This window comes from Gymnoscopelus braueri, assembly GCF_963280865.1.
Source record: "Gymnoscopelus braueri genome assembly, chromosome: 22".
Lineage (NCBI taxonomy): Eukaryota > Metazoa > Chordata > Actinopteri > Myctophiformes > Myctophidae > Gymnoscopelus > Gymnoscopelus braueri.
Window position 1 is genome coordinate 7715310 of NC_137624.1, and position 13646 is coordinate 7728955.

At 40.4% G+C, this 13646-nt stretch overlaps 1 protein-coding gene across 4 annotated transcripts in view; it reads right to left on the reverse strand.

The window, feature by feature from the left end:
• pitpnm2 (phosphatidylinositol transfer protein, membrane-associated 2) overlaps nt 1–13646 on the reverse strand; it is a 90368-nt gene that overhangs the window by 33843 nt on the left and 42879 nt on the right. For all 4 annotated transcript variants that reach the window (XM_080418879.1, XM_080418881.1, XM_080418878.1 and 1 more), the window contains exons 14-15: nt 12665–12784; nt 2491–2711 (exon numbers count right to left, since the gene is read on the reverse strand). In XM_080418879.1, coding sequence (XP_080275005.1) covers nt 2491–2711; nt 12665–12784 — 341 coding nt within the window. The remainder of the gene's footprint in view (nt 1–2490; nt 2712–12664; nt 12785–13646) is intronic.

Below are 13646 nucleotides of genomic sequence, written 5' to 3' on the forward strand. Positions count from 1 at the left end.
TGAGCTCTAGTCAATAAACAACAAGGTAAATAGTCCCATAAATAGAGAGTAGAGAGAACAGTGGAGTGCCTCAAAGAGAGTAGGATACCAGGCAAACAATGAACATAGCATCTGTCTAAACATCATGCTATCTAAATCACATTGGACATCAAACTGTCGTTGAGGTGATAAACTCATGATGCTACTCTAAATGCAAAATCTCTGTCCGAGTGTGTGTGTGTGTGTGTGTGTGTGTGTGTGTGTGTGTGTGTGTGTGTGTGTGTGTGTGTGTGTGTGTGTGTGTGTGTGTGTGTGTGTGTGTGTGTGTGTGTGTGTGCATGTGTCTGTAGTTCACGTATCTCGTCGCAATGCAACACATTGTGAGCCTGTAGATCGGTTATTTTCAAACATTTTAGTACTTTTACTTTTGGTACTTCAAGTATATTTTGATGCCAATACTTTTGATACTTTTACTCAAGTAACATTTTGAACACATGCCTTTTACTTATAACAGAGTATTTTTATGTTGTGGTATTGCTGCTTTTACTTAAGTAAGTGAATACTTCTTCCACCACTGCGTGGGAGTGCCGTGCCCGGCCTCGAGTCGGTTGGATACGCGGTTGTCCAGAACCACCGATTCTGCTATGTCCGTGCTGAGTTTATTATTATTAGACAGTCTGCACTAATGTGTGAAGTTTGATGTTACTGTATTATAAATATCGCAATATTATGGCCAATGTATTGTATGCATCCAATCCAAGGGAGCTTATTAGGACTAGGTGACGTGTCAGGTGACCAGTGGCGTAAAAAGTACTCAAATGTTTTACTTAAGTAAAAGTATCAATACTGCATGGTAGAAATACCATGTCAAGTAAAAGTCCGGAATTCAAAATGTACTTGAGTAAAACTATAAAAGTATTGGCATCAAAATGTACTTAAAGCACAAAAACTAAAAGGTACTCATTATGCAGAATGTCCCATTTCAAGTTTTCAAATGTATAAAAATCTTTTGAAAATAGCAGATCTATACAAGCTCACAATGCTGTGTACATCAAAAAAAAAGAGGGATCGAGGGAACACCTGAGTCACTATCAAAACAGATAACCTTCTCCATGGATGAATTTCCTGTGGGAATATAAACTGTGCTGCTACAGGTCAGGACGCTCCACTGAGTTCACACCCTCCCGTGTGCAATTTGCCACCAGCTGGCTTGGAGGATGTCATGTCTTTTATTGCAGCAGTGTTGAAAAAAATGCGATTTTTTTTTACTTAAGTACTGTAAAAGTATCAATACTGCAATGTAGAAATACTCTGTTAGGGCGCGGTCACATCGCACTTTTATTTTACCTATGGGGTGGAATCTGCCAATGCTTTGTCAATGCAAATGCGTGGATTCATGGTCTTACGCATCTTTCACTCGAATCCACACATTTGCATCGACAAAGCATTGGCAGATTCCGCCCCCATAAATAAAATAATAGGTAAAAAGTCCGCAAAATTTACTTGAGTACAAAAATATTGGTAAAATATACCTAAAGTACCAAAAGTAGAAAGTACTTACTATACAGAATGGCCCATTTCACATCTTTTTGAAAATAGCAGATCTACAAGCTCACAATGCGTCGCATCGCAATGCATTGTGAGCTTGTAGATTGGCTATTTTCAAATGGCCGAAAAATGGTGGTTAATGTATGTTTTGTAACGATAATCAAAATCTACAAAGTAACTAGTAACTAAAGTTTTCAAATAATTGTAGTGGAGTAAAAGTATAATATTTGCCTCCGAGATGTAGTGGAGTAGAAGTAAAAGTACTGGAAATTTGAAATACTCAAAAGTGAAGCACTTCCACCACTGTTTCCCAGTCATATAACTCATTTCTTTGATAGTCTTCAGCATCATGTTTGTGCTTCTTCAGCTTAGATTGCAGCTCGTCTTTATATCAATTTGTGGCCGCCTTTATTATTTTCTTTGGCTTGTCATTCAGACCCTTTGGTGTCAAAAAGCATTTCAGTTTCTTACACCCGGCGCAATACGGGCACAAAAACGCAGTGCCATTGTCATTGCTAGTTTCCAACCGACGCAGTTGTCATTTTCCCGCCCAGCACCCACGTTTTATAATTACCAATTGTGCGTGGGGCGTGTTGGTCTTACAGTGAGGTGTGGTCTGGCGCATTATTGGCGCATTACTCAGTTAGCCAGAGAGTGATAGCGCCTTAGACCAGCTCAGTCTAAAGTGTAGCGCTGTCTCCCAGTGCAGTATTTCCCTGCAATGTAGGAGCGCATTGTAGATTTAGATAAATTAGACGGGTTCTCGGCGCGCGCGTGTGTGTGTGTGTCTGTGTATCTGTCTATGTCTGTCTACCTGTCTTGCTATCTGACTGTGTGTGTGTGTGTGTGTGTGTGTGTGTGTGTGTGTGTGTGTGTGTGTGTGTGTGTGTGTGTGTGTGTGTGTGTGTGTGTGTGTGTGTGTGTGTGTGTGTGTGTGTGTGTGTGTGCGTTTTTCCATCAGACCTGGACAGGAAGGCCTGGTGCTGTTTGATGGTGTCTAGTTCGTACGTGGAGGAGTCGCTGCGTTTGCGTGGAAGCTGTTTCCTGGTGTCTTCAGCACCACAGCTGCTATGAGGAATGTCAATGTTGCTGCGGCTCAGATGCCGGCTTCCCTCCAGGGAAGGAGAGGAGGGGGAGGAGGAGACACTGTTTATAACAATGCCCGGGGAGAGAAGCTCCGACTCCTGGGAGAGAGATGAGGAAAGGAGAGAGACAGTCAATCAAACAAATTAATAAAATGATAGATTAATAATCTATCCTATTTTGGGCATGTCATTGTATGTGAAATTCTTTAAAACTAACTTTTTGAGTGGTGAAAATAGCTGATGTAAAGCATCGTGAGCTTGTAGATCAGCTATTTTCATTATTATTTTTATTGCGACAAAATATTAAATAGGACTTTAGTGTTTAATAGATTTGTCGAAATGTAAATATACTGTATATATTTTTTATATAAATTATATAAAACTTGCTTCTTGATTATTTGATTAATCAAAAAAGTTAGCAATAGAAAAATTGCAAGGAAATAATATAGTTGCAGCCCTAACAGAGAGAAAGCCTTTCCAGGTACACAAGGGTACAATTCTTTGGTTTTGGTTCCTCAACAGCAAAAAACAACAATAACAGAGATGTGTTAGAAATAATTATAGCACAGTAATGTGGAGCAATGCCATTGGGGAGCATGCGTATCCATTGATCCAGCACAGTGAGTTCATGGCGCTGCGATATTGAAGTCTAAGGATGGAATAAACCCATGCTGAGCACACCTTTAAGAGAAAGGATCAAGCTGCCACTCCTGGCATGAAGTCTTCTGTAAGGATCCATGAGGTTAAAATTAGTTAAATAAAGTCGTCTCTTCCAAAGACTAGTCATAGAATCAGTGTTGACAGCAAATTTTGATTTAGTTTTAGTCATAGTCTTTTGAATAAAATTCTGTTTAGTTTTAGTCATATTTTAGTCACCTGAAATGTTTTACTTTAATCTAGTTTTAGTTGACTAAATATCATAAGATTTTAGTAGACTAAATCTACAGTTGATTTAGTCCACTAAAATTTCTTTTTGGCGGGCCGTGATGCCATCGAAATTTTCACTTACAGTAGCTGCATGCCGAAAATAGCAGATCTACAAGCTCACAACGCGTCGCAGCGCGACGTGTTGTGAGCTTGTAGATCTGCTATTTTCGGTCTGTGACACCCGCCCGCACCCATGATGACTATATAGTTCTACTGGATATTCAGTGTAACGATAGTTCATGTAGACACGGAAGGCAGAATGTTTATATACTTCATTCACACTCCCCGGACCCCCCCATTCGCAACAAGCTTATTCAGTTGTACTCCTTTAAGGCATACGTTCAACCCCTTGTCATTCTCATTTGCTACAAGCTAACTCACTCACGCCCTCATACCCACAGTGCATCTCAGGTGGTTCATTTAAGCAGCCTGTTCTCTGTTCATTCTATGTGCTTGGCTGTCAGTGCCGGTTGTACAGCTGTAGGTTTTCAAATTTTCAAATTCCTTGGTTGCTGAACCAATGCATTTTGCTAGCTGCTGCGAGCTGTCATCTGCTGCTTATCTACGCTTTGTGTGCTGCTCTATGATATTTTGGTGCTATGGAGATGATTTTGCTAATGATGCTGACTTTTACCACTGCTACAGCAGCCAATGCTTTTTCTATTATTGCTGCTAACACTACTGTGCTCATAGCTTAAGCCTTAAGCTAACATAGCATGCTTGCTGCCATGTAGAAGTTTGGAATTGTTGTAGCTCAAAGCTAATACAGCATGCTTGCTGCCCATGTACAGTAGAAGCTTGGTTGTAGGCTACTCCCTTTTACCATGTGGAAAGCTGGAATTGTTTGTAGCTTAAAGCTAACATAGCATACTGCTGCATGTAGAATCTTTGTTTGTTATACAGCACTGCACAGTTAACATAGCATGCTTGCTTCCCATGTGGAAAAATCGAATTGTTTGTAGCTTAAAGCTAACATAGCATGCTTGTTGCCATGTAAAAGCTTTGTTTGTTCAACACTGCACAGTTAACACAGCAGGCTTGCTTCCCATGTAGGCTACTCCCCTTTACCTCATCAGGTAATGAAACTTGGCTATTTTAGATGATTATTATTATTATTATTATTGTTTGCTTAAGGTATAGAAGTAATGGAGCTATTTTTGGGCCAAATCTTTTTCCAAAATAAGTACTGCTTCTAAGTTCTAATGCTGTTCTGCTGAGGCACTCTTGACTCTGGGAATACCCACAATGGTGCAGTGCTATCTAGTTGGCTCTGAAGCTTCAAGCAGAGCTTCCAACAGTTGTATTGCTACTGCTTGCTCAAATGCTTTTATAATATGTTTATACTTATCAAGGCTGTCGTAGACAATCAGTGTGCAACGGGGCTTAATATAAGACAAGAAGTCAAATTCAGACATGTACTCAAGCCAGGATAGGAAAACACAGCATGTGTATCAAATCAGTGTTGCCATGTCTGCTTATTATAAGTGACTTTGGGATTGTGTTCTGTAAGTCACAGCAAATATGACTACTAAACAGTGTTCAAGTGAAGGAACCCCAGATTCATATGTAATCATGGTGCAAAAAATGTTTAATATTCTAAACATTTGTTTTGTGACTTTTATAGACTTGGCCGCTTGTTTCTCTTACAATCTGGCAACACGGTGTGGTGGTGTCACGTGACTACTCCTTGGGAGTAATCAGGAAGTCTCATACAATACAGCAATGCATCTTGGGTACTGTAGTCTATGCAACTGACAGTTGTTCATGGGGATCAGTTCAATGCTACCGTGTGAGAATAAGGTGAAAGGGCAAGGGTGTTTTCTTTCTTAACTGGTCATGTGCAGGCATTATGGCAGTGTAACTGTCATGTTAAATAGGTACACAACTATCATGGGATATTCAAGTTAATTTAATCCACTCAGTGAAGCTGTTATTTCTGCATTCCTGTTCTATTCACTTAATTAACGCTCAAGTTCAGGTAACTATAATGTGGGTGGATTAGTTTGCAGATGCTTAAATAGATAATTACATGGTGGATTTGAAGTCTTGTGAAATGGGGCGATTGCTTCAATTGTAGTGGGTTGTCCTCCAGGGGGTGCCATTTAGAGGGCAAACAAAGGTTAATCTGATTCTCAGATGCAGGTGGATTCATTAGTGCACTGAAGCTAATTTGCACGTTACTTCACTTTTAGCTAACCATGTCATTGTAAAGGGATATTCATTGCTTGAATTCACACTGCTTCTGTTTTTCGTTTCATGATTGACTGCTATTATGGTGATCCAAGGCTTTTGATGGCATGACCTTCTTTCCATCACGGATGCCGGGAAGGTTCAGGTTGGGTTGCTGTTAGTTCTAAAGTGCGAGCTACTGATTCTACTACTAAAAAAAAAAAACTATTGTTAGCTGTCTGTCTATTTGTCTACCTCCACACTTATTGAGGACAGAACAGGCTCTAATTGATTCATTAGGTATAATTGGTTGTGTTTTATATTAATGAAGCATTGATGTTATGCTATTTTAAAGTCCAAGGTTTATCAGATAATGTAAGGTCATTGTAAATTAAAAGGATTGTGGAAGTATTTGTAAGATTGGTTGATGGTATGGCACATACTTTTACCCGGCTGTATTCCACCATGATACCATTCATAGTAGTAGTAGTATTATATTTTTGTATTTGTTGTGGTCTCTTGGAGTACATTAGGGCCAAAAGATCTAAATGGGGTTAAAATAAAAGGCTTATCTGTTAATACTGCCTAGCTGCTCAAGTAAAGGTAGCTATAATAGGTTGAATCATTCGGTTCAAATAAAATAATATGGATAGTTTGCTGAGGCTTAGCTTGATTATGCTCTGGTTGCCACCAAGTTCAATTCGAGCTGTACTCAAGGTCATTGTTCTTAAATTGTGATAGTTATTTGGGCTGTTGTATATCATTATGTAGCATTGACACCGTACTGCTATTCAAGTCAAAAGCTTAACAGGTAATGTGAGGTAAGGATTGTAGTATATGTAAGAAGGGTTAATGGAAGTAGTTTGGAAGGAGAGCAGATAATGGTAGCTATTTCTATTCATTGTGGATTGAAGCTTGTGAATGGGGTGATTGTTTTAACTGTAATTATCTCTAGGGGGTGCCATTTAGAGGGCATACAAAGGTTAATCTGATTCTCTTCTCTGCTGCTTCAATTCCTATCAGCATTATGGATTGGATTCATTGTTTGATGAGCTAACTTGCATGTTACCTTCACTTTTAGCTTAAACATGTCTTTGTAAAGGGATATTCATTCATTGCTTAAACGTATTCTGCTTCTGTTTTATGTTTCTTGAGCAACTGCCCATTATGGTGATCCAATTCTGACGATGGCATGAACTTCTGTCCATCATGGATGCTGGGAAGGTTCAGGTTGTGGGTTGCTGCCGGTCTTCATAACTACTGCAGCGATATGGTCATTGCTGAGCAGTTCTCAAGATCACCTTGGTGGTATAACTGGATCTACTTCTGCTGAAGTCATGAGAGGCAGGTCATCATTAATCAAATCTAAATTTATTCTGGTTCAAGCTTACTGAAAGCCATGTCGGTTGCTCACTGCTTGATCTGTGTAACCCACACTGATGTTCTAAGGAAACGGCGTCCATAAAATCCAGGCGTATGTCAAATGGTATGGATCGTTTAATGATCTCGGACATTTAAGTATTCTGGGATGGTTGCTTTATATTGAACTTATTACATGGGTGTTTAAATCGCTCCATTCTATGTTGGGATTGTGATAGTGAAATTTTGTGAAAGTTAATGCATGATTCGACTCAAAAGTAGCTTTGGATCACACTGCTCATGTGTTGATGAACGTAGCTAGCTGCGAGAAGTTATGTAATTACTAGGCGGAGGAAAGAATCTTAACTAATGTAGATATTATTTGGAAGCAGTTCTATCAGTATCTTATGGGTTTCTTAGATTTGGGGAATACATTTCTTGCACTGAAAGCTTTAACCCTTGCATGACATTTCCATTCCTGTCTTCTCTTTCAGTCACATGTTTCAATTCCTCTTAAGCACTCTAAATCAGTTAATTATTCTTATGGAATATCAATTATTGTAAGAACTGATACCGCTTTATTCTAATGGAATATCAATTATTGTAAGAACTGATACCGCTTTTGTCCGTTCTCTTCTATGTCTCGCTACCTTCAACGGCGGTTAAATCCTGGGGGAGATGAACCTTGTTCGGATGTTGGGAGGGCCATGTCAAGGCTTGGTTCGCTGCCAAGAAGCAGGATGCTTCAGATGTGGACTTGCCCAAGTTGTTCACTCCTTTCGGATTGGTGCTGCAACTCAGCAGATTGGTGCTGCAACTCAGCAGCATCTTTGGTTCCATCATTCACGCGGTCATCTGCTGCTTATGAACGTTATATCCGTTAAATACGGATGAAATTCTTTCAGCTCAAAAGAAAGAATTAAAAATGTGTAATCAATTATGGAATTGTCAGGAGTTGCATTATTGATGTCGTATGGTTAAGTAATTGCTCCTGCCAGAGCGCAGGTTGGGGGTCAGGTAAAACACTATAGCATTGGTCGTGTTTGGTCTCACGTTGCTACCGTGGTATTAATGGGAGGTATGGTAAGCCACTAGTAGCATTGGTCGTGTTGGGTCTCACGTTGCTACAGTGGTATTAATGGTAGGTGGTAAACCACTAGTAGCATGGTCGTGTTGGGTCTCACGTTGCTACAGTGGTATTAATGGTAGGTGGTAAACCACTAGTAGCATGGTCGTGTTGGGTCTCATGTTGCTACAGTGGTATTAATGGTAGGTGGTAAACCACTAGTAGCATGGTCGTGTTGGGTCTCACGTTGCTACAGTGGTATTAATGGTAGGTGGTAAACCACTAGTAGCATGGTCGTGTTGGGTCTCACGTTGCTACAGTGGTATTAATGGTAGGTGGTAAATCACTAAGGTATGGTAAGCCACTAGTAGCATGGTCGTGTTGGGTCTCACGTTGCTACAGTGGTATTATTATGGTACACCATTAAGCATTGGTCGTGTTGGGTCTCACGTTGCTTAATGGTGGTCTAGAAGGTAGGGTTATTATTGATAATCACTATATAGTGTATTCCTTCTATATCAGGTCACCGTTCGGGCGAGCGGGACTTGCCTAAAGGGTTCGCATTGCTGCCATCATATAGAAGGAATTAGACATTGCTGTCTATACACATAGTTATTCATAATTTCATAGTTTATTTCCTTTAACATCAAAACACGGTAGTGTTTTGCCAAATGTGCATCTAATAGTTGCTGCTGGCGCAGAATGTCGGCTTTAGATGTGAAGGGCATCTTCGGTATGCATTTAAAGGAAATGTGTCATCGTTGACACTCACATAGTTAATTCATGTAGCATATTTCATTTATATCAAATGGATTTAAATGAAATTGTGTCACTTTGATGCTTTCACTGATAAACATTCTCATATAGGTTAAGGTGTTGGTCTGTATTTGCTCACTGCAAGTGAGCGCGTGTTGGGGGTTTGTGATTGAATGATCTGTGACATGTTTGCACAGGAATCTGTAATATCACATGAGCAGAGTCACACCGCCAAACTCGAATGCAATATCATTGCATATATGGTAACGGTTATATGTTAATAAATGGTTAATGGTTTATTACGGTCTGGTTATTTCTGAGCTGAAGTGTCTAAATGAAATTCAGTGTAACGATAGTTCATGTAGACACGGAAGGCAGAATGTTTATATACTTCATTCACACTCCCCGGACCCCCCCATTCGCAACAAGCTTATTCAGTTGTACTCCTTTAAGGCATACGTTCAACCCCTTGTCATTCTCATTTGCTACAAGCTAACTCACTCACGCCCTCATACCCACAGTGCATCTCAGGTGGTTCATTTAAGCAGCCTGTTCTCTGTTCATTCTATGTGCTTGGCTGTCAGTGCCGGTTGTACAGCTGTAGGTTTTCAAATTCCCTCCACCTCCCCGGCCTCCTCCCTGTGGCTTTTAGTTCATATTGTTATTGATTGATTCTGTGTATTGTACTGTGGTTCTATGGATATACTATGATTCTGTGTATTGTACTGTGCTTCTATGGATTGTACTATGATATGTGGTAGTTTAATTAGGCATTGAAGGTTCAATGTTTATGTAAAACTGTGTTTATGCTCTGCTCTGGGGTTTGTGAATGAATGATCTGTGACATGTTTGCACAGGAATCTGTAATATCACATGAGCAGAGTCACACCGCCAAACTCGAATGCAATATCATTGCATATATGGTAACGGTTATATGTTAATAAATGGTTAATGGTTTATTACGGTCTGGTTATTTCTGAGCTGAAGTGTCTAAATGAACTCTTCTCCACTAGTCCCTCCCAAACATTTTAGTCAAAATTATTTAGTCGTAGTTTGAGTCATCATAGGTTAGTTTTTATTTCGTTTGCGTAAGTGAAAAAAGGTAGTCGCCAGACATTTTTCGTCATACTTTTAGTCGACGAAATCAACACTGCATAGAATCCACTTCAAAAGGCACTCAACAATCTGGCTCCCCCCTACCTCTCTGACCTCCTTCACCCTCATGTGTCCCCCCCGCTCCCTCAGGTCTGGCAACGCCAACCGTTTGGTGGTCCCCAGGACCAAACACCAAACCTGGGGCGACAGGGCTTTTTCTGTTGCTGTCCTGTGGAATGTACCCCCCAACCATATTAAAGAAGCCCCCACCCTCCCATCTTTCAAAACTGCCCTCAAAACCCACCTCTTTAATATTGCTGAAAATTTGCATTAGGCAACCGGCAGAAACTGATTTCTTCTTATGCATGCAGTAAAATATGCTTATCCCCAGATAAGCATACAAAAATGTATTATTTTTATCAAATGCATTCCCAGATTGGGCCTTAAAGCAATAGGACACTTTGGTAGAGTTTTGGGTTGTGTGGTTACCTTGTCATGATGTAGTCGAAACTAGTCACTAGTCGAAACAGCTCTCAAAGTCACTCTTTTAGTGAAAGCAAACCAAGCTGATTCTGACAATATAACATCACAAAACCCAGTACGGAGTTTGTTTCAAAGAAAAACGAAGTGCCCTACTGCTTTATAACAGCAGATAACGTAGTTGATGGCAGCCAAGTATGTCTTGGATGGTGGAGCACTTCTTCAACGCATGTTCAGGGCCCCATGGATCCAAATGAAGACGCCACAAGAAGGAGCATGGCAAGGCTGCAGTTGTGTTTGATGAGTATTAAAGTAACAATACAAAGGACATGACACACAACAGAGGGTCCAAAGGAAGGGACGATTGGCGCCACTGTGACATTCACAGCCGACATGCTTGTCACAATGCAGACGGAACAGTTCCTGCCTAGCAGGCAGAACAGGCAGCAATTTCCATCTATGCTAAGTGAAGAGCTGAGTGTTCTACAACCAACAGTGCTGTGTTAATGAGGGGATAACACAGAACTCTCCGCTACCCTGCTAGCCAATACCTCCCACGACTTGTCCCTTTTGTCCTGTGTTGTCCTGTGTCAAATAGGAACACAACAAACGTCGCATTTGGAACACCAAGGCTACAAAACAACTTCTCGGCCCCAGAACAAGACATACATCTTGTTTTTAGATGCGGTTCTTGGATGCAACACTACATAATCATCTCCATGAGATCAGTAAGGGAGCTCCTCTCAAGAAATTCACAGAAAGCGACATACTGTATTACGAGAGCAGCGCCGGCAAGTAAAGAGCTGTGAAACCACCAACAATGCTGTCTTAACCCATTAAGACTTGAGGACGATTCTATAAATGCCTTCTAAACCAGTAGTTCTCAAACTTTTACCCCCAAAATGATATGTATTTGAACCCAGGAAGACAAGATTTGTGTTAAAAAAATGCAACATCAAGATTTTTCAAAAATGTTCAAAAATAGCAGTTGTACAAGCTCACAGCGCGGCACAAAGTGACGTGCTGTGAGCTTGTATATCTGCTATTTTTGAGAACCACTAGTGTTCTAAACCAATGTTCTAAATCCTAAGAGTTTTTTTTAAAAACGTATGTTGCTATATAGCTAAAATCTAAAATGACACAGATGCTTTCCTGGTTTTAATAGGTTAATAGGGGGATGACAAGGGAACTCTCCGCTACCCTGCTACTGTAGATACCTCCTTATTCCTTTGCCTTGAGTCAGATAGGAACACAAAGAACATCACATTTGAAACACTGTCCAAGTCTACAACACAACTTCTCAGCCCCAGAAGAAAGACCTACATCTTGTGTTTTACATGCAGTTCTTAGATGCAACACTACAAACTGTAATCATCTCCATGGGATCAGTAAGGGAGCTTCTCTTAAGAAATTCAAAGAAAGCGACATACTGTATTAGGAGAGCAGCCCCAGGGTGTTATGTGCACATTCAGCTTCTACAGTGGCAGAAGCAGGAGAGAGGGGCTACGTATGTGTGTGTGTGTGTGTGTGTGTGTAAATATCATAAGATTATAGTCGACTAAATCTACAATTGATTTAGTCGACTAAGATATATTTTGGCGGTGCCTTGATGGTGTCGTAATGGCTGATTTTACACTTGGTTGCATGCTGAAAATAGCCAATTTTTCAGCTAATTTCAGAGTGCAACATCCGAGCGCAACCAAACATAAAATGACTTGTCTTTTAGTTCAACTGGATCTCTTCTCCGCTCGTCCCTCACTAACATTTTAGTCTAGTTTTTATTTGTTCTGTAAAGTAACCATGAGTACATTTACTCTCAAGTACAGCATTTGCATGCTGTACTTGAGAGTAAATGTACAGGTTGCATGCTGAAAAGGTACATTTGTACAGGTTGCATGCTGAAAATAGCCAATTTTTCAGCTAATTTCAGAGTGCAACATCCGAGCGCAACCAAACATAAAATGACTTGTCTTTTAGTTCAACTGGATCTCTTCTCCGCTCGTCCCTCACTAACATTTTAGTCTAGTTTTTATTTGTTGACGAAATTGTCAATATATTCAGTCTTAGTTTTAGTCATCGTAGCTTGCTTTTTATTTCGTTTTTATTTCGTTTGTCAGTGAAAAAAGGTAGTTTTTTATGTTTTTATTCGACAAAATCAACACTGGTGTGTGTGTGTGTGTGTGTGTGTGTGTGTTGATACCTGCACACTGATGGTACTTCCCCTCCGGCTGCTGTTCTGGCTCTCTGACACGGTCACAGCGCTGCTGCACAGAGCGTCGAAGGCCAGGATGCCCCCCACACAGTCTCCAATAACACACACCTGCCAGAGAGAAAGAAACGCGTGTTCGTACTGGACCAGTGTCCATTGACAACATCCACATGGAAGCCAATGCTCTTACGTCATACTTGGATGGGTGGGAAGGGAATGAAAATCCCCTGTGGTGTAAAGTAACCATGAGTACATTTACTCTCAAGTACAGCACTTGAATGCAATTTTGAGGGTTACGTTAATTAATGCATTGGTTCTGAAAGTGGGGTCCGACCGGGGACCCCCAGGGTTCCTTGGGAAGTCCCCAGCAAAATGTATTAATACAGCATCGCAATCATTTTAACCCCTTTATCCATATTTTATATGGCTATTAACAAATAGCAGATATACAGTACAAGCTCACAGCCGGCTTGTACATCTGCCATTTTTAAAAAAATCTTGAAAGTGTTTTTTTTTTTAACTCAAATCTTCTCTTCTGGGCACGAAAACGTTTGAGAACTATGGGCCTTAAAGGGATAGTTCACCCCCAAAATGACTTTTTTTCTATCGATTTGTCACCCCATGGAGACTTGAATTCATGGATATTTTTTTGTTTTTGTCGCATTCCTAAGCCAAACATTTTATGACCGGCAGCAGTTCCGGTAGGAGACACAAAGAGTCCCCTTTGTGTCTCCTACCAGAACTGCTGCCTACCGGTCCGCTGGTCATCAAATTATTGGCTTAGGAATGCGACAAAACCCCCAAAATATCCATGAATTCAAGTCTCCATGGGGTGACTAATCGATAGAAAAAAAATCATTTTTGGGGGGAACTATTCCTTTAACACATTCCATGCCAGAGTTTAATCTCATAATGTACTCACCAGTGCCAGCGTTTTATTGTTGTTTTTTTGTTTTTTTCATGTCGCCACAGA